The sequence below is a fragment of the Schistocerca serialis genome, chromosome 5 (genome assembly GCF_023864345.2).
Source record: "Schistocerca serialis cubense isolate TAMUIC-IGC-003099 chromosome 5, iqSchSeri2.2, whole genome shotgun sequence".
In the NCBI taxonomy this organism is placed as follows: domain Eukaryota; kingdom Metazoa; phylum Arthropoda; class Insecta; order Orthoptera; family Acrididae; genus Schistocerca; species Schistocerca serialis.
In genome coordinates, this window is record NC_064642.1 from 167430018 (window position 1) to 167457439 (window position 27422).

The window sequence follows — 27422 nt, forward strand, 5'->3', positions numbered from 1 at the left end:
AGAATGTCAAATCAAATATTTGTAACAAATCCTCCTCCTGTTATATCATTTTCTGCTGTTGTTCATATTACCCTATACTCATCTGGCCAGAAATCCTTGTTGTCTTTGCATTTCACTTCACTGATCCCCACTATATCTGGACTGAGCTTTAGTATTTCCTTTTTGAGATTTTCTAGCTTCCTTATGTTGTCAAAACTTCTGACATTCCATGCCCTGACTCATAGAACACTATTTTTTCATTGGGTATTTGATCCTTCCTCATGGGCACCACCTGTGAGGAAACCATGGGTAACACAAGAAATACTTCAGCTGATCCCCCAGAAAGTGGGACTAGTTTGGAATCTTTCGCCAATGGAGAGATCATCATGAAACTTTTTCAATTTCAGGCCACATGTCCTGTGGATACACACTATGTGTCTTTAATGCAATGGTTTCTGTTGTCTTCTACATCCTCATGCTGTTGATCATTGCTGAATTTTTTGCCTTTTAGGGGCAGTTTCCCGTCCCAAGGTCAAGTGAGTGCTGTGAACCTCCGTCCACCCTTTAGGGAAATGGCAGCAAGGGACAGGAAAGGACACCAGGTGCACTCAATGTGTGTGCCTGGGGGCCTCATTCGACATGTTTAAGAGGCTATTCCAGCAGTCACTGAGGGAACAGGGTACAACCAACAGCAGACTGTGGCACATGTTGGAACAAATGGTGCCTGTCTTTTGGGTTCTGGGGTCATTCTTAGGTCATTCCAGCGACTGGCAGAGAACATTGAGCAGACCAGCCTTGTGCGTCGAGTTTCAACAAAGCTCCCAATTTACAGCATTGTACCCAGGACTAATTGTGGCCCTTCATTTCTGAGTCAAGTGGAAGGACTCAACCACAGACTTTGAAAATTCTGTTACAGGCGAGGCTAAAACTTCCTGGAATTGCATTGAGAACTGTAGGGTCCCCCTAAATAGGTCTGGTGTGCACTATACATCAGAGGCTGCTACTCAGGTAGCTGACTGTGTGGGGCACACACAAGGTTTTTTTAGGTTAGGTGACTCTCCCTCCACTCCAGATAACAATAACTGTAGGAAACCCAGAAGTATCAGTATAAGATCAAAATAAATGTCTCCAATAGGTGAGAGTATTAAAATCCTAATGGTGTACTGCTGAAGCATTCGCAACAGAGTGCCATAGTTTTAAGTGCTTAAGAAAAGCAGTGGAGCTCACATAATACTAGGTACAGAAAGATGGTTCAAACCTGAAACTAATAATAGTGAGATTTTTGGGGAAAATTCAAGTGTGTATCAATACAATAGGCAAATAGGAAATGGAGCTGCTGTATTTGTCACAGTAGACAAGAAACTCAAATCTACTGAGTTAGAAGCCAATGCTGCACATGAGATTGTATGGGCAGGATTCAGTATCAGGGGTGGGCATAAAATGATAATTGGATCATCCTATTGCCCGCCACACTCATCTCTCAATGTAACTGGAAACTTTAGAGAAATACTCAGTTCCCTTAAATGTAAGTTCCCCTGTCATACAGTACTCATCAGTGGAGACTTTACTCATCCAACAATTAAATGGAAAAATGACAGTTCTGTTAGTGCTGGGTGCGATAAGACATCCTGTGAAACATCACTAAATGCCTTCTCTGAAAACTACCTAGAACAGATAGTTAGGGATCCCATTCATGATGAAAATATATTGGATCTAATGACAACAAATAGACCTGACCTCTTTCAGGATATCCATATCAAAACTGGTTTCAGTGACCATGACACAGTTGTGACAACAGTGATTACCGAAGTAACAAGGACAACTAAAACAAGCAGAAGAATATCAGTAGTGTCATATCTCAATGAGGAAGCTGAAACTTTCAGCACAGGTGAGGAGCATGTAAAGGAATTCTGGCTCAAGTTTAAAAGTGTAGTTGGACAGGTATGAAACCAGTATAACAGTTCTCAATGGGAGGACAGACACTGCAAAGAAACAGAGAGATGCTTAATAAAACATGTTTGGCTGTCAAGATAGGAATGTGTGATGCCTTTAAACATTACCATAGCAGAATATTTCAAGTAAACTTTCACAAAACCAAAAGAAATTCTGATTATGTGTAAAGGCTGTTAGGACACCAAAGTTAGTGTCCAATCCCTAGTGAATGAGACAGGAACTGAAACTGAGGATAGCAAACCAAAAGCTTAAATGCTTAACACCATTTAAAAATGTTCCTTTACAAAAGGAAATCCCTGGAGAATTGCCCCACTTAAATCCTTGCACCACTGAAAAGATAAATGAAATAAGTATTAGTGTCAGTGGTGTTGAGAAACAGCTGAAAATGTTAAAACTGAACAAAGCACCAGGCCCCAGTGGAATCCCTGCAATTTTCTGTTCTGGATTTGTGGCTGAGTTAGCCCCTCTTCTCCCTATAGTCTATCATAGATCACTTGAACAAAAGACTGTGCCCAGTTCTTGGAAAAAGATACAGTCGGATCTTGATAAGATTTCAAAGTGATGCAGAAATTGGCAACTTTCTGTAAATGTTCAGAAACGTAAAATTTTGCACTTCACAAAATGACAAAAATTGTGTATCCTACGAGCATAATTACTGTAGGAATTGGCCAACTCATACAAATACCTGGTTGTAACACTTTGTAGGCTTATGAAATGGAATGATTACATAGGTTCAGTCATAAGTAAAGGAGGTGCTAGACTTTGGTTTATTGGTAGAATACTGGGGAAGTACAATGAATCTACAAAGGAGATTGCTTCGCTCCCAGCTTCAGGCAGTGTTGGCTTCGGTCACACAGCTTGAGGCTGTTGCCAATGGGCATCACTGTGGGGGTCCGGATGGGGGTTTGTTGGGGACGGCCAGCTCGTCCCACTCACCCCCCGATCGGACTACGACTGTGGTTGCCCGGGATACTGCCCGCATTGAGGCCGATCCCTCACCTGTGGTAGAGTGGGAGCTCATCTCAAGGTGTGGCAGGGGGCAAAAGACATTCCGGAGGGCTGAACGGAAGGCCTCTCCAGTTTGTCTGACGAACCGGTTTCAGGCTCTGTCTCAGGCTAATACTGATCTTCGGCCTGACATGGCTGCTTGCCCTGTTCCAGAGATTGCCCCTCAGTCTGCAAGATCCGGGAGGTCGCAGAGGGTGGGCTTACTGGTAGTTGGGAGCTCCAACGTCAGGCACATAATGGGGCCCCTTAGGGATATGGCAGCAAGAGAGGGGAAGAAAACCAATGTGCACTCCATGTGCATACTGGGGGAAGTCATTCCAGATGTGGAAAGGGTCCTTCCGGATGCCATGAAGGGTACGGGGTGCACCCATCTGCAGGTGGTCGCTCATGTTGGCACCAATGATGTGTGGCGCTATGGATCGGAGGAAATCCTCTCTGGCTTCCGGCGGCTATCTGATTTGGTGAAGACTGCCAGTCTCACTAGCGGGATGAAAGCAGAGCTCACCATCTGCAGCATCGTCGACAGGACTGACTGCGGACCTTTGGTACAGAACCAAGTGGAGGGTCTGAATCAGAGGCTGAGACGGTTCTGCGACCGTGTGGGCTGCAGATTCCTCGACTTGCGCCATAGGGTGGAGGGGTTTCGGGTTCCGCTGGATAGGTCAGGAGTCCACTACACGCAGCAAGCGGCTACACGGGTAGCAGGTGTTGTGTGGCGTGGACTGGGCGGTTTTTTAGGTTAGATGGCCTTGGGCAAGTACAGAAAGGGCAACAGCCTCAACGGGTGCGGGGCAAAGTCAGGACATGCGGGGACCAAGCAGCAATCGGTATTGTAATTGTAAACTGTCGAAGCTGCGTTGGTAAAGTATCGGAACTTCAAGCACTGATAGAAAGCACTGAAGCTGAAATTGTTATAGGTACAGAAAGCTGGCTGAAGCCAGAGATAAATTCTGCCGAAATTTTTACAAAGGTACAGACGGTGTTTAGAAAGGATAGATTGCATGCAACTGGTGGTGGAGTGTTCGTCGCTGTTAGTAGTAGTTTATCCTGTAGTGAAGTAGAAGTGGATAGTTCCTGTGAATTATTATGGGTGGAGGTTACACTCAACAACCGAGCTAGGTTAAAAATTGGCTCCTTTTACCGACCTCCCGACTCAGCAGCATTAGTGGCAGAACAACTGAGAGAAAATTTGGAATACATTTCACATAAATTTTCTCAGCATGTCATAGTCTTAGGTGGAGATTTCAATTTACCAGATATAGACTGGGACACTCAGATGTTTAGGACGGGTGGTAGGGACAGAGCATCGAGTGACATTATACTGATTGCACTATCCGAAAATTGCCTCGAGCAATTAAACAGAGAACCAAGTCGTGGAGATATCATCTTGGACCTACTGATAACAAACAGACCCAAACTTTTCGACTCTGTATGTGCAGAACAGGGAATCAGTGATCATAAGGCCGTTGCAGCATCCCTGAATATGGAAGTTAATAGGAATATAAAAAAAGGGAGGAAGGTTTATCTGTTTAGCAAGAGTAATAGAAGGCAGATTTCAGACTACCTAACAGATCAAAACGAAAATTTCTGTTCCGACACTGACAATGTTGAGTGTTTATGGAAAAAGTTCAAGGCAATCGTAAAATGTGTTTTAGACAGGTACGTGCCGAGTAAAACTGTGAGGGACAGGAAAAACCCATCGTGGTACAACAACAAAGTTAGGAAACTACTGCGAAAGCAAAGAGAGCTTTGCTCCAAGTTTAAATGCAGCCAAAACCTCTCAGACAAACAGAAGCTAAACGATGTCAAAGTTAGCGTAAGGACGGCTATGCGTGAAGCGTTCAGTGAATTCGAAAGTAAAATTCTATGTACCGACTTGACAGAAAATCCTAGGAAGTTCTGGTCTTATGTTAAATCAGTAAGTGGCTCGAAACAGCATATCGAGACACTCCGGGATGATGATGGCATTGAAACAGAGGATGACACGCGTAAAGCTGAAATACTAAACACCTTTTTCCAAAGCTGTTTCACAGAGGAAGACCGCACTGCAGTTCCTTCTCTAAATCCTCGCACAAACAAAAAAATGGCTGACATCGAAATAAGTGTCCAAGGAATAGAAAAGCAACTGGAATCACTCAACAGAGGAAAGTCCACTGGACCTGACGGGATACCAATTCGATTCTAGACAGAGTACGCGAAAGAACTTGCCCCCCTTCTAACAGCCGTGTACCACAAGTCTCTAGAGGAACGGAAGGTTCCAAATGATTGGAAAAGAGCACAGGTAGTCCCAGTCTTCAAAAAGGGTCGTCGAGCAGATGCGCAAAACTATAGACCTATATCTCTGACGTCGATCTGTTGTAGAATTTAAGAACATGTTTTTTGCTCGAGTATCATGTCATTTTTGGAAACCCAGAATCTACTCTGTAGGAATCAACATGGATTCCGGAAGCAGCGATCCTGTGAGACCCAACTCGCTTTATTTGTTCATGAGACCCAGAAAATATTAGATACAGGCTCCCAGGTAGATGCTATTTTCCTTGACTTCCAGAAGTTCGATACAGTTACGCACTGTCACCTGATAAACAAAGTAAGAGCCTACGGAATATCAGACCAGCTGTGTGGCTGGATTGAAGAGTTTTTAGCAAACAGAACACAGCATGTTGTTCTCAATGGAGAGACGTCTACAGACGTTAAAGTAACTTCTGCCGTGCCACAGGGGAGTATTATGGGACCATTGCTTTTCACAATATATATATAAATGACCTAGTAGATAGTGTCGGAAGTTCCATGCGGCTTTTCGCGGATGATGCTGTAGTATACAGAGAAGTTGCAGCGTTAGAAAATTGTAGCGAAATGCAGGAAGATCTGCAGCGGATAGGCACTTGGTGCAGGGAGTGGCAACTGACCCTTAACATAGACAAATGTAATGTATTGCGAATACATAGAAAGAAGGATCCTTTATTGTATGACTATATGATAGCGGAACAAACACAGGTAGCAGTTACTTCTGTAAAATATCTGGGAGTATGCGTGCGGAACGATTTGAAGTGGAATGATCATATAAAATTAATTGTTGGTAAGGCGGGTACCAGGTTGAGATTCATTGGGAGAGTCCTTAGAAAATGTAGTCCATTTACAAAATACTCGTTCGACCTATACTTGAGTATTGCTCATCAGTGTGGGATCCGTACCAGATCGGGTTGACAGAGGAGATAGAGAAGATCCAAAGAAGAGTGGCGCGTTTCGTCACAGGGTTATTTGGTAACCGTGATAGCGTTCCGGAGATGTTTAACAAACTCAAGTGGCAGACTCTGCAAGAGAGGCGCTCTGCATCGCGGTTTAGCTTGCTCGCCAGGTTTCGAGAGGGTGCGTTTCTGGATGAGGTATCGAATATATTACTTCCCCCTACTTATACCTCCCGAGGAGATCACAAATGTAAAATTAGAGAGATTAGAGACTGGAACAGGAAAGGGAGGTAATGACAGTGGCACGTAAAGTGCCCTCCTCTTGCGGAGTATAAATGTAGATGAATGTAGATGTAGATGCTTACAAATCACTTGTGCAACCAGTTCTAGAATATTGCTCAGATGTGTGGGACACATACAAGATAGTGGGAGAATGTCGCAGAGATAGCAAAGAAACTGAACTGGAAGACTCTTTGAATTTAGATGTAAACTATCCCAGGAGAGTCTATTACCAAAGTTTCAAGAACCGGCTTTAAATAATTACTCTAAGAATATACTACAACCACCTATGTATCACTCACATAGGGATCATGAAGAAAACACTAGAAAAATTAGTGCAAGCATAGAGGCATTCAAAGAATCATTCTTCCTGCCGTCTGTATGTCAATGGAACAGGAAGACACCCTAATAACTGGTACAATGGGACATAGCTTCTGCCATGCACCTTGAGGTCGCTTGCAGACTATAGATGAAGATGTAGATGTCTTCGGCAACCATAGCTGATTTTTTTTCTTTTTTTTTCAAAAATTCTAACAGTGGTAAGGTTCAAACCAAGGACTGAGGATGTTTCTGGTTACTAGTCAAAGACGTTACCCCTAGACCATGGGTGTCAGACAAAAATTATTCTAGCTTGGAGGTGGCACTAGTGTGGGTAATGTTGCCTTCAAATTTTCCTGTTGCTTTATTATTATTTTATCTTTTTTTTCATTTCCATTTATAAAAAGATGGACATTCTTTAAATTATAGTATACAAAATCAAACTACAAAACAGAGGTTAAAAGAATATAATTGTATACTCTTGACATTAACTTTTCACATGGTGGCAATTTGTATGTGGAGAGTTCACCTACACTTAACAACAAGTATTCATTGGACCTGTTAATAATAACTATACAACAGCCACATGAATTTCAGTACTGAATACATTTTACATTAACAGAAAGTGGTGGTTATAAAAATAGTACTTCCTGTTATGTGACATGTGATGAAAAAATTACACTGAAGAACTTTATTAGAAACAAAGCAATAAGTTCACATTGAATTTAATAATCTCCTTTAAAGTACTGTCCTTGGCTAGCAATGCACTTATCCCAACATTGACTCCTCTCAGTGTAAGGAATGGCCTCAAAATATTTTCCTGTACACAAAGTTTTAATTTCTGGGAAGGGCCACAAGTTGCATGGTGCTAAATCTGGTTATCAAGGTGGATGTGGACAAACAGGAACGTTTTTTCCAACCAAAAACTCATGGATCAAAAGAGAGGTGCAGCATGGCAAATTGTCGTGATGAAGAAAGAAGCCATTAGCCCATTTTTCTCGTCTCTTTCTTCATAAACTGTTTCTCAAACACTGCAATATGCCCTTGAAAATTCTGTGTTTACAGTTGTTCCCCTTGGAAAAAACTCTGGCCATCCTATGCTCTCAATTTAGGAAAAAAATGAGCAGCACTTTGGTATTCAATTTTGACTGATGTACCTTTTTAGGGTGAGGAGATTCACAGGTTTTCCATTGTGAAGTCTGAATTTTCATCTCAGGGTCATGCACATGGACCCAAGTGTCACTCTTAGTTACAATTTTGATCATTCAGTTTCTACAATCTGACATACAGTTTTCCTTCTGTTTATCACTTGAAAGTCTATGAACAAATTTTGCATTTGAGGTTAATGGATGTCCTGAAGATTGCTTGTCACCTACTGACTCATTTCCGCTTTTAAATTGCTCATACTGCTTGTAAACAATCTTAAAAGTTACAGCATTATTGTCATACACCAATTTCAAGAATTTTATGAGTCTCTTTGGCACTTTTTTGCAACTGGAAACTTAATGTTCATGCATTGTTTGAAATCCATGATGCATGATAGACATGGTAAACACAACCTTGTTCTAGTGTTTGTGGATGCTGACTGACAACTCAGAATATGTTCCAAATTGACAGTGCCTGTCTCAATGGATCAGGCTGTCAGTCATATTACATGCAATGGTTGTGACATCAACAGTTGCTGCCAAAAATTTCATTTACCATGTTTTTTCAACACACCTCATAATTACATATGACCAATTAAAAAAGTCTGTGCCCTATGAACTAAAACTTAGCCAAACAACATGCTAAAGTATGTAGACTTGTAAAACAGATCATAAAAAATGAAACAATTTGATTATTCAATTCAGCTATTTTGGAAGGCAGCTCCACCTTCAGATCGTTCGCTAGAAAAGAATAATAATGATAATAATATGAAAGCATAATCATGTTATCCCTGAATGTATAAATATGCCTTCTTCAGGTCTACGATACAAAGAATCTTGGCATTGCTTTTGGGTGAGAAAGGGACTGAGAAAGAGCTTCAATTATTTATGCAAATAGGTTGTGCAAATAGATACAGCAGGAGTGGTGTTATAAATATGTATGAAAAAATAAAATAAAGAGAAATTACTGAACCAGTGATGCATCAGAATAATAAAAGATATACAGAATTAACATGTAATGGCCTACATTCTGAAAGCATTGCTCACAGTTTCAAGAATGCTAACGTTGGCATAGATTTCCTTACCATAGGTAGCCTAGAAAATAGGTTATGCCACAAAATTGAAAATAAATGCAACAAGTATAGTGACTCAGGAGTGAATAAAATAAACTGCAACAACTGTAATAATTTTTATTTAGGACAAATTGGGAGGAAATTCATGACAAAGTTAATAGGGTTCGCTCCTGCGAGGGGAGCAGTAGTACACTGATGACACTTAAAAATGGAGAAGTGTAGGGAAGTTTAGATAAGTGAAAGCATGGAAGTGTTGTTTTATTTGTGTGTTGTATGCTGACTGTGCCATATCTCCTGTTGTTGACAGGGCCACATCACACCATGAATTTGCTGTGCCGGCAGAGCTCCCACTGGTTGTACTACGAACAACCTACCTTGGGACACAAGTAGCTCATTCCTTCACAAGATGAAGATGCCTTCTAAAATATTTGAACTGAATAATCAAATTGTTTTATTTTTTGTAATATGCTTTACAAGTCTACAAATTTTAGTATATTGTTTGGCCAAGTTTTAGTTCATAGGCCACAGTGTTTCATTTATTGGCCATGCATAATTATAACAGCAAACACCACTTTATAATAGCAACTTTCTATTAATGTGAAACATATTTACTACTAAAGTTTACGTGGCTGTTGTACAGGTATTATTAACAGATTCAATGAATACTTGTCGTTAAGTTTCAGTGAACTCACACTGACTAACTGCCACCATATAGAAAGTTAATGTCATGAGTATGCAATTATATTAATTTAAATTGTGTCCTATAATTTGGCTTTTTATGTTTGTAATTTAAAGAACGTAAGTCTTTTTATAAGTGTAAATGGAAGGGAAAAAATGAGGCTCAGGTTTTAATACTGATACTGAACCTTGTTTTGCAAGTTTGGAGTTCTTTGAAGAGTGAATTTTTTGAAAATATTTTTAACACTTTAATATTTTGTAACTTGATGTTGTATAAAAACACCATCACCATGTATATTTCTTTAATCTTAATTGCAGATATCTAATGATGGCGGTAGCCTAAGTGGCATAATAAATAAAGGCATTTATTTAGCTACCCAGACAGTATTATCCATGAAATATTTCCAAATAATTGTGGACTCATTCAAGAAATTTATTTCTTTTATTAATAAGAAATTTTGAGGCATGACTGATATTTGTATTTAGTTTGGGCTTTTGTAATTTGTACTTACTCTCTATATCTCTCATCTGCTGACTTTTCCAAAAGAGGCATGCCAGATAGAAACAGGATAATAAATGTTGTAAACAGTGGGGAGAGAATAGCTATCCACTCAATGCCTTCAAGTACATTTATTGAAATAATAAATATTCCCCACCATAATACAATCTCTCCAAAGTAGTTTGGGTGTCTTGACAGCCTCCACAGACCTGAAACACACAGAAAAAATACACGTTATATACACAGTTTATATAAGACAAATTCAGAAACAAATTACAAATTCAATACTATTGTAGCATGTTGTCTTCACATTTTGAGTAACTGCTGATTTTCCTCTTCATATTTCCACTTGGTTATGAACTTTATATTTAATTTGGTGTTGTCCAGACATAATTTTTACCTCCAGTTCATTTTTTATGACGCAGATTTGTTTTTCTTAGAACATTCTAGAAATACAGTCTTGTCAACAGTTCCTAGGACTGGTTATTACATATTATACATTCACTTCAAAAGATTTGTATACATCAAAATCCACAACACACACAAACACCAAAAATATGCTAGCAATAAAAACAGTAGAGTAATTAAAATATAATTAGAACTTTTCATGTCAGAAAGTAACTCATTCTGAATCGTACTTATGGTGGAAGATTTTCAATTTGCAATATGACACAACGTGAAAAACCTTAATCAAGTGTAAATTTTCAGTTGTAAGTTAACTTATGTAATTGTTCCAATAATGAGGTTTAGGAAATGTAATTGTTGTTATTTTATACAGTGTAGCATGGTAGTGACCATGTGGAATAATCTGTAGAGAAATGTGCAGGCATTATGGAGTCAGTCTTGTAGGGCGATTGTATTTGGACTGTCTTTGGAGTCAATCAGTACAGAAAGTATTCTATTCTGCTGATTTATTATGTCAAGTTTGATATATTTTTATGAGATTTGATAACGTGAAGATCAAACTACAGTCAAGGGTACATAATTTCACTAATTAGAGTGCTACTTTTTTTGTTCCTTCACACATGATGCATCCATTAGAAATATAATGGAGTGAAGCAACACTGTCAAAAATTATTCTTGCAGGAGCAAAGAAGAGATAAGTGGCATTCTACTATGAACAGTTCAAATAATTTTGTAATGTGCTTTGAAAATAAGCTAGAAGCCAAAGTACACAATTTGCTATTTTTCATCAACATAAAATTGTAGTAGAATGTTACACCATGAAACATGATTTCAGCACTGGGTAATAATAAGAAATATCAGAATTAAACTGAAAATTTCTGTAACATCTCAATGTATTGTCAATTACATGTTATTTACAGGAAAGTAGTTTGTATTCCTCATTACAGTATAGTTTTATGTCTGATGGTTGACTGGTAGACACTTAATTGTGAACTGGTGACTAGTCATGTAGATGTCGTCATTTAGATGTAGACAGCATATCATCTTAGTTTTCACAAGTGAGTGAGGTGGAGGAATTTTCCTAGACCTTGTTGAATGGAATATTTGGGCATTCACTTACAGTGATTTAGTGAAAACATTGAAAAACCTATCTGCTCTGAAAATAATTGTGATGCAAACGGCAAATCAAAGTGAGTGTTGTGCTATAATCTTAGAAATAAAAATGGGTTAGTCAGTACAATAAACATCCTTAAATTCATTCCCCCCATTTTGAGAAACCGATTAAAAAAAAAAAAAAAAGAAATAGGATGTTGATGCTATAATGGCAGTAGGCCTACTTGACCTCACCACAAAGCATTTGTAATCCTGCATATTGGTGTCATAAAGTTACTGTATTCTAGAGCCAGAAATGTCATCATAAGTGACACCACAATGTACCCATACCCTATAGTCACAAACATTATGTACACAATCTGTCTTCAAATCAAATTAATGGTTTCCACTGCATTTTTGTGCTTCATCTGTATATGTGTGTATGAGAAAGAGGACCAATGGGGCACTTACATAAATAGGTAAGGTACACAAACTAAATGTTATCATCAGCTGACCATAGTATGAGACTAGCTGTAAATATAATGAGCAAATTCTCTCTGCATATGATCATATCCCTGTCACCCACACCATCACTCACACCAGCATAACTCAAGGGGTTCTGTAAGGATCAGTGCTTTGGAACTGCTGTCTACAATGTTTGTAAATGGCCTGCCCAGTGACATACTATGCAAAGCAGTGCTTTATGTAGGTGACACAAGTCATACATTCTGGAAAAAATGTTGACATACTGAAACAACAACAAAAAAGAGTACCTTAAGTTATCAAATACCTGGTTTAAAGATAATTCTTGTCTGTTAATTATGAAAAGATTGTGAGCATATTTTCAGAATAATCATTCTGCCACTGAGTGCATATCCTTTAAATTCCTCTGCATATATCTACATTTGAAATACACTTGAAAGAGTCATACTGAATATACTTGTAAAAATCTGTCATGTGTTATTTATTTGTTGTGTAAAAAAAGGAATTGTGTTTCTGAAAAGTTGTTGCTTCAGTCCTGTTATGCTTTCTGTCACTGCCACATAAGATATATCATTTTTGGTGAGGTTATTTTCCTGGAGCAAGGCAAATTTTCATCATGCAGAAGATGACCTGCAGACACATGTTCAAAATTTTTAAAACTAAAATATCTTGTAGGTCTTGTTTTAAACAGTTACATACACCAACTGTCCCATACAATTGCCTTTTGCACATCAAAATAATTATAAGAGATATAGACTAAACAGCCTGTAGCTTAGCATAAAATATGCCAAGATTTAGAAATAGATGTATCTATCCATATTTTAATATGTATATTTGAATAAATTGTATGTAGCAATATACAATATGTAACCCGATTTTTCTTCTAATTTGTCAAACCCCACTGTAAAAGAGATTTTTAAATTACTCATAACATCAATTGGATTTAAATATTTAGAGTTGTATGAGTAAATAATTAAAATACAAACTACATGAACAAGTCATATTCAGAACAAAAACACTTAAATCAATTTCTTTTGTAATACTGTTTCTTAAAATATCCATCAGAACACAGTGACATTTGGGGAGAACAAACTGCAATTATCTTCAGTTTAGAAGTCATGATTTCCATCAGGATCACAAACTCATTCAACTCATTATTGATCATTGCCCTCAATGGTCCCTCCTTGCAGTAAAAATAATTTTGGTCACACAAATTGGCAAAATACAATCAAGATTTGTTTGTTGTATCTGAATAATAATTCATACGCATTGGAAATGACAATGTCAATCAAGTGTGCCCATACAACAGTTGTTACGGGGGCCTAGATCTGGGGGTATGGTATATTTTTAATATTTTGGAAGACAAATGGTGACTTGCAAGCAAGCCATAAAAATTTTTCAGATCTAACCATGTTAAAAACCAGTGTAATACTGACTTTTGAACCATTTTGTTGAAAGAAAAACAAATGAATACACTACATTTTTCCTTTCCCTGACAGCAAAGAGAGAGAGAGAGCTCGGGGGGGGGGGAGTGAGGGTGGCAGACTGTCCTGCCCATAGGTTTGAGCATCCTTGGTGGCAAAGTTGCAATACTACAATATTTTTGAACGATTTGTTCTTTGGATAGTCAGATAAGGTCATAAAAGAGAATACAGGACACAACTTCTTCAAGACTTTGATCTGATATCTGAATGTATATAATGATTCCATTATGGGAATGAGCCATCCTTGTCAGAGCCAAAAAAGACTGCATGTTGAGCATCAACCCCTGAAATTCTAATCAAATAAGTAGTTCAAGATGCTGCTTTCAGTGGCTAAGCGATGAACATATTCTCTAATGACATGACATGTGAGACTTTACTGCAGTCAGAGTGACTCACTGTCAGCCACAGCCAGATTTTTCTCAGTGCTTCTCAGGGTAACTTAGAATTACTGCCTTAAAATTTTCACCTTTAGGTTAAAAAGTGCTGTTTGTATGATTTCCTTCTAATAATGATACACATCAGACCAAGTGAGTTGTCTGCCATTGCATATTTTTACAACTGAAGCAAGCACCCTTTTGTTTATCTTTCACTACTGAATGTGATGGTGATGAGATTAAGTCACTGGAGTTAGTTTTGAAAGAAATAAGATTAAAATTCCCTCTAATTATACTGATTTAGGTTTCACTGGCTTCTCTAAATCATTTCAAGAATATAGGAAGATGGTTCCTTACACCGTCAATAGAAATTTTCTTCCTCAATTTTTCTGGACACAAGAGACATCAAAAACAAATTTAATTTAAAGTTTTATAAGCCTACAGTCCAATTTATTGATAATATGGTCACAAGAACTATCTGTACTTCATGTCTGGTTGGATACATGTTACCCTACACCATGATGTAACTGATATGTATAACAGTTCATATTATTATTTAACAAGTGATGGGTTTTTTAAAAATGAAAGTATTTTTATGAATACTGCATTTGTTAAGTCACAGTTCAAATCAGTCTTAATTTTATTGGTATGCACTCAGAATGTTTAGCATTTATCATGGTTCTCATTTTATTCTGTGGTAAGCCATGTCACTATTAAATCACAAAGTGATAATTCAAGTCCTTTCCAGAATGACTTTTCACTCTGGAGCAAAGTGTGTGGGTATGAAACTTCTTAGCAGATTAAAATTGTGTGCTGGACTGGGACTCACTGGCAAGTGCTCTGACAACTGAGGTATCCTAGCATGATACATGACCTGTCGTTACAGCTTTACTTCCACAGCACCTCATCTTCTACTTTTAAAACTTCACAAATGTGCAGTAGTGTGAAACATTCATTCTGGAAATAATCACCCAGATTGTGGCTGCTCCCAGTCTTTGCAATATCCTTTCTTGCAGAAGTGCTAGTCCTACAAGTTTCACAAGAGAACTTCTATGAAATTTGGAAGATAGGAGACAAGGTATCAGCAGAAGTAAAGCTGTGAGGATAGGTTGTGACTCATGCTAGAATAGTTCAGTTGTTAAAGCATTTGGCTGTGAAAGGCAGGTTTGAGTCCCATTCCAGTACACAGTTTAACCTGCCAGGAAGTTTCATTCCAGTTTTTGGTTCCACTCTCTTGACACTAGCAATGTTCAGTCCTTGCTTTAGTCCCATGATGAAACGCATTACTCTTGCTCACACTATTGTGTTTAGAAATGTATTACTTTTCTTAAGTCAGCTGCAGGTCTGGTCACTTTTATCACGGTGCTGATCCAGATCTTCGAAAATCAGTTGAAACAGTTCTGCACAAAACCAGTTGCGTATGTGTTTACTCACACCTGCTTACTTAATATAGAATGGTTCTTTACAGTGAACCATATGGAACTCCATTTACTGCCCAAGCACTACTGTGTATTGTCAAAAGTGGACTATCAGACCTTTTCTGCCAAAAAATAACAGTAAAATGAGGTATGGAAAAATTCACTGAACTGAAAGTCTGCAAAAGACATTTATCAGAAATCAAAATAAAATTTTTTTCGAAAGACCTAGCAAACCAAAGCTGGGATGAAGTGTATAGAGAAACAAATGCAAATGTGAAATTCTCCAAATGTTCAAAATTATTTAAACAGAACTTTGAAATGACAGTTCCAGAAGTATCCGCAACAGTATCAGTGTCTCATAAAAACAAATAGCAGGTATTAATAAGTTCTCTCAAATCCTTAAGTACCTCAGTTACACGAAAAAGAGTCATAATGAGCCAGAGTTCTTACATTTTTATCACTGGTACAAAAAGTGTAGTAGAAAGGTGCTGATTGTTGCAATAAAGCAGTTGAATGACAAAATAATACACAGTGCAGAGAATAAAGCAAAGCAATTTGGAATGTCATAAAAAAGGAAAAAGGGAGAGGAAAAACAAAGGATTACCAACATACTGATGACAGAGTAGGATAAAGTAATAAATGATCCACATCACCTCGCTGACTATGTGAATGGCCAATCTTCGAGTATTGTGGTGTAGTTACATTAGAAATTAACAAGAAATAAATAGACAACTGTAAATAATTATGCATAAAGTACAATGATGTTACTACAGTTTTGTACAGTAAAACTGCACAAAACTAAAAAAAAAAAGTTCACAGAGTTAGATGAAGTGCCAATGTGTCTACTGAAACAATGCATAGAGGGTATACAAGCTCCCTTAATAAACATAATAAATTAATCCCTCCTGTCTGGGAAATTTCAGAGTTTTTAAAATGGGCTGCTAAGGAATGGCACTGTAGAAGACACAGAAAATTATCAACCCATTTTTCTGCTTTCTCCATTCTCAAAAATTATAGAATAAAATATGAAAGGCAAATTAATGAATTACTTGAACAATTACAACCTTCTAAGTGAATCACAGTTTGGTTTCTGAAGCGATAGAGATACACAGTCAGCTACAGCAGAATTCACAAAAGTGTTACTTGATGCTTTTGACAAGGATGAGAGTGTCACAGGCATATTTTTAGAACTTTCTAAGGCTGCTGACCATAAGATTCAACTAAATAAGGTAGAAGCATTAGGAATAAGAGGGACAGCTAATGACTGGTTCCAATCATACCTAACAAAGGGTAGAGATAACAGGTACTTCAAATAAGTCTATTATTTTTAAATACTTATCAGAACCAAAATACATGAATAGAGGAGTTCTTCTGGGTAGCATTTTAGGACCAGTACTGTACCCGATATACATCAGTGGCTTTCCCAGTATTGTTAGCTATGCGGAAAGATTTCTCTTTGCTGATGACAGCTATATTATAGTCACTGAGAAAACAAGAGAACTCCTTCCTGAGAAAGCAAATCAAGGGAAGTTTACAACTGGTCAATAAGTAAGAAAGTGACATGGAACATAAAGAAAACAAATACCATAACTTCATTTTGAAGAGTGAAAATATAAATATAATGAAGGTGGCAACTCTAAAGATAGTGTAACAAGTGCAAAATATCTAGGAATGAATACAGATTTTCAGCTGAAGTGGTGTGAACACACAAAAATGCTTCCAAACAGAATGTCATCAGCATGTTATGCCCTTAGAATCCTGTTGTCAATGTGTAACCCAGTGTATGTTAATTACATACTACTCATTCAGTATGTACACTCAATTCTTAGCTATGGCATTCTTTTCTGGGGAACAAATGAACAATTTTCAAAATTTAGAGAATGGCCACAAATATAATAACAAAAACTAGCAGTCACACTGCTTGTAAAGATCTGTTCAAAACAGTGGGGATTTTAACTGCCCCATGTGAGTAAATTTACCAGTCAGTTGTGCACATCAAAAATAGCATTGATAACTACTTGCGCAACAGCTCTGTCCACGACCATGGAACAAGATCTGGACTGAACTTACATTTACTAAGAAAGACTGTACATAAAACTCAAAACAGCATTTTCTATCAAGGAATAAAACTATACAATAAATTGCCAAAGGAGATTAAATACATTGCTAAAAGAAACTTATTTTAAAAAGCAGTTAAATAGTATCTGTTATGTAATACATTCTACATCCACATCTACATTTACATGGTTATTTTGCAATTCACACTTAAGTGCCTGGCAGAGGGTTCATCGAACCATTTTCATACTACTTCTCTACCATTCCACTCTCGAATGGCGCGTGGGAAAAAGGAACACCTAAGTTTTTCCAATCGAGCTCTGATTTTATTATTATGATGATTTCTCCCTACATAGGTGGGTGTCAACAAAATATTTTTGCATTCGGAAGAGAAAGCTGGTGATTGAAATTTCATAAATAGACCTCGCCGCAATATTCCAGCCTTTGTTTCAGTGACTGCCCCCCCCAACTAGCGTATCATATCAGTGACACTCTCACCCCTATTGCGCGATAACACGAAACGGGCTGCCCTTCTTTGCACTTTTTCAATGTCCTCCATCAATCCTACCTGGTGAGGATCCCACACCATGCAGCAATATTCCAGCAGAGGACGGACAAGTGTAATGTAGGCTGTCTCTTTAGCGGGTTTTGTCGCATCTTCTAAGTGTTCTGCCAACAAAGTGCAGTCTTTGTTTTGCCTTCCCCACCATATTATCTATGTGGTCTTTCCAATTTAAGTTGCTCATAATTATAATTCCTAGGTACTGGCTCAAATTGACAGCCCTTAAGTTTGTGCGATTTATCATATACTCAAAATTTATCAGATTTCTTTAAGTACCCATGTGGATGACCTCACACTTTTCTTTGTACACATTCTGTACACTGAAGGATTATTTAGATAATACACAGTAGGGGTTTGGTAAAATAAACACTGATAACTAATAATAGGGATAACATAACATACAACATTCGACATAACGATTTTCCACTATACTTCTTCCCTCCTTTTCCCTTTTCTGGAGAAACTTACTCTCAAAGCTACACGGTGTATAACACTAACACCTTATTCACATTATGAACGCAACATCTGATTCATTACAAAGGTATGCTGTTTCAGTTTTTCAGGCTAGCAAACGGGGAGCTGCAGTGCACAAAATAGTCCTGACATCAGCTGATAGTATGCGTAGTCTTATGAAACAATGTGTGTATAGTGTGTGCAGTGTGTCCAGTGACTGGAAGTGAGACATGAATGAACAATGTAGCATTAGCCTTTTTATTCTAATAACTCATTTGTAAAACAGTTCTGCAACCTAAAGGGCAAACTGAATGCAGTAGCACTGTTTTAAACAGAGTGGCCTTGTATTTGGGACCGTCAAGGCCTCAGTCTACATCCAGCCATCCTGATTTAGGATCTCCTTGGTTTCTCTAAATTATTTCAGGCAAATGTCAGGGTATCCCTATTATAAGGCTGTCGTTGACTACATTCCCCACCCTTATCTTACTAGACCTGTATGTCTGTAGATGTCTGTATATGCAAATTACTTTATTTTTGTTGTTCTTAAGTTGTAATACAAAGACATGCTCAATATCCTTGTAAAAGAGAACTATGATGAATAAAACTACTACTAGTACTACTCCTGCTGCTACTTCTACTACTACTACTACTACTACTGCTAGACAGTATCCTGTTAAAAAGAAAATAGTGTGGACCCAGGCAAGTACATACATTAAATGAGAAAATGTATATAACAAAAAGTGTAGTATCATCTGACAATGCAGTCTTACAGCTTCCTTCTTCATCTTAAGGAACTTATTTTTTTAGAAACGTATGTGTGATGAAAAGTCATATTCCATTAGATTATAACAGTGTACACAATCTGTGGAACTCCCAAGGGGCAGTCTCTCTGTCTGTCTGTCTGTCTGTCTCTCTCTCTCTCTCTCTCTCTCTCTCTCTCTCTCTCTCTCTCTCTCACACACACACACACACACACACACACACACACACACACACACACACACACAGAGAGAGAGAGAGAGAGAGTAAACATGGGTGAAATTGTAATGGTAATATCAGTTTAATGAAATTTCATTACAAGAAATTCAGTTTATATTAATGGACACACTAGACATATTCAGCCTCAAATAGTCTGGTTTTCTTGATCAATGAAAATTAATAATGATACATAATTTACTGTTGATTATGTTTGTTTCATAAATTTGATGAATATCATGTGCTTTTAAGAACTGATATACAAATAAACTCATATATCAAATAAAAACTAGGATATTAAGCACAGACTGTCCATAATTAAAATACCAGTTTCAAAACACTGTATAAAGGAAACCACTGTTCAGAATGACATCAAATTTGAACAGCATACTATTGATGCAGGGGAAATGTCACGAAAAAAATTGAGCAATAGATGGCACAGTAAGTTTCTTAATGCAAATGGGATCAGCTGCGAATGACAGATGAATTGCAATATGACAGCTATGGTTTCAGTCGCACATTACACATCTGTACTGTTCAGTGTGCATGACTGCACAAGTTTAGTAGTCAGTATTTGTCTGGAATGTTTAAAAGTATCTGTAGTTAAATCAGTGCATAATAAAGGAGATATAGCATCTCCAGATAACTATCGACCTATATCATTCATACCGAAACATAAAAAATAATAGAATGCTGCATGTTTAAACATATGAGTCAATATTTGAAGGATAATGGTATACTTACCTCCTCACAGCATGGTTTCAGATCCAGCCTTTCTACTGTCAAAGCCGTTGAGAGGATGGTAGCAAAAATATACAACTGGTTTGAAAGTAAAGATTTTATCTGTGCAGCACCGATGAATGTCAGGAAAGCTTTTGATATGGCCTCCCATAACATTCTCACAAAAAACTCTACCATTACAGAGTGAAAGAGATTGCTGTGACTACGCAGTCGTCCTTGGACAATAGAAAACAGTTAGTTAAGTTAAATAATGAAATATCTGAATGTCTTCCAGCTGTAAAGGGCATACCTTAAGGATCTGTTCTTGGGCCATTCCTTTTCATTATTTACATACATTTACATAACTTATTAACAGTTGTACCACGCGATGCAGTGCTATATTCATACGACATAACATTCATCACTTGTGGTACCGACTTTGAAAATGTGCAACACAGCATGGCAGTGGCAAAGGAGGGACGTACTAAATGGCTTGAAGCAAAGGCACTGCAGAAGAATGGTAGTAAAACTGAAGGTACTGTATTGAGTCTGAATGCTCCCAGTCATGATAACAAAAGAAGCAAACTGTCAGGATTTGAAAGAGATCATAAGCTCAGCTGGGATACTCATGCAGGGAAATTATGTGGCAGACTAGCATGTGTCATCTATCTGCTGTACAAGCTGAGGGGCAGTAGCAGTAAAGAACTACTATTATATGCATATTTTGCATTCTTCAGTGTGCTAGGCTTGCAAAGACTCATAACAGTTACAAATGTCTTGGTCCTGTCTACTTCAACAAATTATGTGAAAATCCCTATTCAGTGCCAGTGAGTAATTTCGAGATGGATGACAAGTAAAGTAATTTATTCTGCTCAAGAGTTCCTCGAGTGTGTGTCAAGTGACCCACATTTCTTATCAGAATGAGCAATAAATTAACTACAAACTTCACAAATACCACACTGAGTAACTATTTTATTGCTGTTTCACATAATTTTTGTTATTTATCTGTTTGATTATTCCATATCTTTTTCATCCACTTAACTATGTAGTTCATTTAACTTGTAATCATTCTGTTAGGAAACTTTATGCTGTTATTGGCATTTATTTAGATATGTAGTGTATCTATCTTAGCTTATTTTCTGATAGCTAATGACATTGGCCCAAGTTTGTGTTATTATTATTATTATTATTATTATTACTGTTTTTATTACTGTGTGAACTTTGATGACACCGATTGAATGTAAATACGCTCAAAGGTGACATAAAACTTATGTATTTGTTGTTGTAACAGTTGTGGTACTGTTAGTTAGGTAAGGTCATCCATCATGGCAAGGTCACACATCACTGAATGGAAAAATTGGTTTTTAATATTTCTGTTTGCATGGCCATCTTCCATTAGTTGTTCTGTGGACAAAAACTGCATACAAAGCAAAATGACATCAGTTTTTAATTGCCCTGGGATCAAAACCACAAAAAATCAAAATGTCATCTGTTTGTAATTGTTGTGAGACTGGCAAAAGACGAGGAAACAGCATGTTCTGCAGCAAATAGTAGCATCTCTGGGGCCATGTTCAGAATGCATTGCACAATGTATCCCTTGAATTCACCTGCATATGTAATTGGAGCACTGAACATAACATCTTTTAGATAACCTGACAGTCTGAAATCACAGGTGATCTGGATGGCCAGACGATAGGGAAATGATGACTGATATTACTAGCATTTCTGAAACACCTGTGCAGCAGCAGCTGCACTGGCTGTCCAATGTGCAGGAGAGTGCCTTCTTGTATAAAAATGATCCTACCCACTCATCCACATTGTTGAAGGGTTGGAATGATGTTGGAGCACAAACGACTCTCACAGCATTTACCTGTGATGGTACACATAACAGGACCCACAGAACTTGTCTCCTCAAAAACATATGGCCCTACAATAAACAACATGATCAACATGCAACATTGCAGAATGAAGAGGTACCGGTTGATGCCTGGATTTTCCATTGACCATATTCTACAATTCTTCATATTGCCCTGTCCTTGGATATGGAAATGAGCTTCATCTGTCCACGGAATGTTCCATGGCCATTCATTGTCCACTTCCATGTGAGCAAGAAATTCTGGATTGAATTTTTGTCTTGCTGACGGGTCCATGAACAAGTGTGACTTTGTATAGATTGCAATGCAGGATGATTCATAGGACTGTGCTCACAGGCATGTCCCACATTCAAGCAGTTCCCTGCGCACTGCATGCCTGCATACGACTGATCGACCCCTGAATTGCTGTGGCAACATCTTCAACTGACGTTTGATCAAATGCTTTCCTCCCTCTGCTACATTGCACTTCAAAAGAGCTTTTCTTTTGGAAATTTGCAACCATTTTCTCCAGACCCTTAGCAGACATTGGACCAATGGCATTTTTAATACCCTTGAGTGTCCAGAACTTCTGCAGGGCTACTGGCGCACAGTCACCATTCTTGTAAATGAGGTTCACCAGCAGCTTGCGATCTTTCATGGAGACAGCCATGCTGGGGCATCTTGGATGTAAACTGGGGGACAGCAGTATGGCATGCATCTGTTGGTGTGCATGTTCTGACGCTTACAGTGCCGTCTTTGGTCAAATTTTCGTTTTTTTTGGTTGTTCAATGACATTTCCTCCTCCTGTTGTTGTTGTTGTTGTGGTCTTCAGTCCTGAGACTGGTTTGATGCAGCTCTCCATGCTACCCTATCCTGTGCAAGTTTCTTTATCTCCCAGTACCTACAGCAACCTACATCCTTCTGAATCTGCTTAGTGTATTAATCTCTTGGTCTCCCTCTACGATTTTTACCCTGCACGCTGCCCTCCAATGCTAAATTTGTGATCCCTTGATGCCTCAGGACATGTCCTATCAACCGATCCCTTCTTCTAGTCAAGTTGTGCCACAAACTTCTCTTCTCTCCAATCCTATTCAATACCTCCTCATTAGTTATGTGATCTACCCATCTAATCTTCAGCATTATTCTGTGGCACCACATTTCGAAAGCTTCTCTTCTCTTCCTGTCCAAACTATTTATCGTCCATGTTTCACTTCCATACATGGCTACACTCCATACAAATACTTTCAGAAACGACTTCCTGACTCTTAAATCTATACTCGATGTTAACAAATTTCTCTTCTTTAGAAACGCTTTCCTTGCCATTGCCAGTCTACATTTTATATCCTCTCTACTTCGACCATCATCAGTTATTTTGCTCCCCAAATAGCAAAACTCCTTTACTACTTTAAGTGTCTCATTTCCTAATCTAATACCCTCAACATCACCCGACTTAATCCTCGTTTTGCTTTTGTTGATGTTCATCTTATATCCTCCTTTCAAGACAATGTCCATTCCGTTCAACTGCTCTTCCAAGTCCTTTGCTGTCTCTGACAGAATTACAATGTCATCGGCGAACCTCAAAGTTTTTATTTCTTCTCCGTGGATTTTAATACCTACTCCGAATTCTTCTTTTGTTTCCTTTACTGCTTGCTCAATATACAGATTGAATAACATTGGGGAGAGGCTACAACCCTGTCTCACTCCCTTCCCAACCACTGCTTCCCTTTCATGTCCCTCGACTCTTTTAACTGCCATCTGGTTTCTGTACAAATTGTAAATAGCCTTTCGCTCCCTGTGTTTTACCCCTGCCACCTTTAGAATTTGGAAGAGAGTATTCCAGTCAACATTGTCAAAAGCTTTCTCTAAGTCTACAAATGCTAGAAACGTAGGTTTGCCTTTCCTTAATCTTTCTTCTAAGATAAGTTGTATGGTCAGTATTGACTCACGTGTTCCAATATTTCTACGGAATCCAAACTGATCTTCCCCGAGGTCCGCTTCTACCAGTTTTTCCATTCGTCTGTACAGAATTCGCATTAGTATTTTGCAGCTGTGACTTATTAAACTGATAGTTCGGTAATTTTCGCATCTGTCAACACCTGCTTTCTTTGGGATTGGAATTATTATATTTTTCTTGAAGTCTGAGGGTACTTCGCCTGTGTCATACATCTTCCTCACCAGATGGTAGAGTTTTGTCAGGACTGGCTCTCCCAAGGCCGTCAGTAGTTCTAATGGAATGTTGTCTACTACCAGGGCCTTGTTTCGGCTCAGGTCTTTCAAGGCTCTGTCAAACTCTTCACGCAGTATCGCATCTCCCATTTCATCTTCATCTACATTCTCTTCCATTTCTATAATATTGTCCTCAAGTGCATCGCCCTTGTGTAGACCCTCTATATACTCCTTCCATCTTTCTGCTTTCCCTTCTTTGGTTAGAACTGGGTTTGCATCTGAGCTCTTGATATTCGTACAAGTGGTTCTCTTTTCTCCAAAGGTCTCTTTAATTTTCCTGTAGGCAGTATCTATCTTACCCCTAGTGAGACAAGCCTCTACATCCTTACATTTGTCCTCTAGCCATCCCTGCTTAGCCGTTTTGCACTTCCTGTCGATCCCATTTTTGAGACGCTTGTATTCCTTTTTGCCTGCTTCATTTACTGCATTTTTATATTTTCTCCTTTCATCAATTAAATTCAATATTTCTTCTGTTACCCAAGGATTTCTACTAGCCCTCGTCTTTTTACCTACTTGATCCTCTGCTGCCTTCACTACTTCATCCCTCAGAGCTAGCCATTCTTCTTCTACTGTACTTCTTTCCCCCACTACTGTCAATTGTTCCCTTATGCTCTCCCTGAAACTCTGTACCACCTCTGGTTTAGTCAGCTTATCCAGGTCCCATCTCCTTAAATTCCCACCTTTTTGCAGTTTCTTCAGTTTTAATCTGCAGTTCATAACCAATAGATTGTGGTCAGAGTCCTCATCTGCCCCTGGAAATGTCTTACAACTTAAAACCTGGTTCCTAAATCTCTGTCTTACTATTATATAATCTATCTGACACCTTTTAGTATCTCCGGGATTCTTCCATGTATACAACCTTCTTTTATGATTCTTGAACCAAGTGTTAGCTGTGATTAAGTAATGCTCTGTGCAAAATTCTACCAGACGGCTTCCTCTTTCATTTCTTAGCCCCAATCCATATTCACCTACTATGTTTCCTTCTCTCCCTTTTCCTACTGACGAATTCCAGTCACCCATGACAATTAAATTTTCGTCTCCCTTCACTATCTGAATAATTTCCTCCTATGCTGTTCAAATTCGACGTCATTCTGAGTAGTGGTACTACAGGGCGTCCAGGAAGCAGGGACGAATATTAAGGTGCTATAGAACCTACAAAATTTATTGAAAATGTAATGATTTTTTACAAAGACATTAAGTAACTTCTCTCATTTATGTATGAAAAATTATATTCTCCATATGACCACCCAAGGACGCGCAGCAACGAGCAGTGTGTTTATTGAAGTTCTAGAGGACGCATTCACTAACATCTGTTATTTGTGGTACGTTTGGGTACGCTTTTGATTTCACAAAAAGAAAGAAAAAAGACAAGGTGTAAGACCGCATGATGTGGCAGGCCATTCCTGGTTGCCACAAAGAGGCAATTTTTTGAGAAAACTTTTCATTCAGCAGGGCAATTGTTTCACGGGATATGTGGCATGTGGCATCATCTCGTTGAAACCAAAAATCGTCGTTTTATCAATAGGAGGCAAAACCCAATCAGAAAGCATGTTTCGACAACGGTCGCCGTTCACAGTGACGGTAGCTCCCTAGTCATTTTCATAAAAGTATGGGCTGATCAGTCCTCCTGCCCAGAACCTACAGCCGAGCCTAGTGAATGCATCTCATCTTCCACAGTCACTCGCGGATTTTCGTCATCCTATATTCTGCAGTTCTGCTTATTGACCTGCCCACTGAGGTGGAAGTGCGCCTCATTTGAAAAAAATATTCTTGTTGTGAAGTTCTCGTTCTCCGCTTGTAGAGCCAAGACACACTGAGAAAATCGATGTCTCTTTCCATGCCCTGCAGGGTTCGACTCTTGTGTAAGTTGAATCTTGTACACATGCATTTTCAGATCTTTTGAAAGGATTTCATGCAACGAATTTGGTGATAAGTTCAATTACTGAGCTCGTCAGCGAACCGGTTTCTTGGGGCTTACGGTCACATTGTGACGCACGACAGCAATGTTTTCTTGGGTTCGAACAGAAAACGGTCGTACTGTTTTCAGAACCTGTGTTCTCAAACTTTCGGATCAACTTCCGAACTAATGATTCGGTTGAAGCAGCATTACGTCCGGGTGTCCCATGCAATTCACGAACGGTTACCGTGGGACTTTCACTGTTTCTGTAACAACTTTTTATCACTTGGATACGTTGCTCAATTGTCATCTGCTCCATGACGAAACTAAACATCAAACAACAATGCTCACCACACAAAAGCTATCAGGCAACTAATGGGAAGGATGGCAGGTAACAAACATGAAAAATCACGGCTGCAAACCCTCATATGATAAAATGGTACACAATTCAAATTCGTCCTTATTTCCCAGACACCCATTATTTCTACAGCATTTTGAAACTGGAACTTTAATTGTGGACACCCTGTGCAAAAAATGTAAAGCTGTTTGACAAAATTAACACTGTATTATTATTGAAGAATAATGTTTATGAACTCACCATCATTACACCATTTTCCTTTGTTGGCCGGATCTTGCCTAAAAGAAAACTTTTGCAAGTCCGCATAGGTTTCTGCCAAGAGTCCAATGACAAACAACCCCGTACCAGCAGAGTCAAGAGTTGTCATTGTTTTGGGAGAGTGTGGGATGGCATGCCGAGGTGCGTTGATAAAAATAACTGGCAGGCTAACAACGAACACCCAAACAGCCTAGGAGCAACAAGGAAACAAAACAATAAATTTCTGGCTTTCAACTTAAAAATACTACTTATCGCTTTAAGATTATTATACTATGTACCATTACTCTGTAACAATCACTTTAAAATATGGACGACTGCATTTTATTTGAGTGGAAACAAAATTTATGTTACCAATGTTGAAATCTGTCCAAGCTCTGCTTGCATTTATTCATATTGTTCTTGATCCTGCTCTGTTGTGATACAGGAACATATTAAAATGTTAGCCATTGCGTTATATTAACTCAGAAATGGACCTGTTCAGTCGTAGGAACTGAATTGATGTTAACATCTTTCATCTCATTAATGGTAAGAAGTAGCTTATTATTAATGCCTAACTTACTGAATAACGCATGCTACACTGAAATTAAAAGATAATGTCACTAATTGCAAAATGATTAAATGAAATATAATCTGGAAGGAAAATAGGATAAACTATGATACTTCATCATAAAGATACATCCAAATTTTACAAG

General features: G+C 38.3%; 1 protein-coding gene across 2 annotated transcripts in view; it reads right to left on the reverse strand.

The window, feature by feature from the left end:
- LOC126481242 (uncharacterized) overlaps positions 1–27422 on the reverse strand; it is a 637746-nt gene that overhangs the window by 10267 nt on the left and 600057 nt on the right. For both annotated transcript variants that reach the window (XM_050104856.1, XM_050104855.1), the window contains 2 exons: positions 26713–26920; positions 10131–10326 (listed from right to left, as the gene is read on the reverse strand). In XM_050104856.1, coding sequence (XP_049960813.1) covers positions 10131–10326; positions 26713–26920 — 404 coding nt within the window. The remainder of the gene's footprint in view (positions 1–10130; positions 10327–26712; positions 26921–27422) is intronic.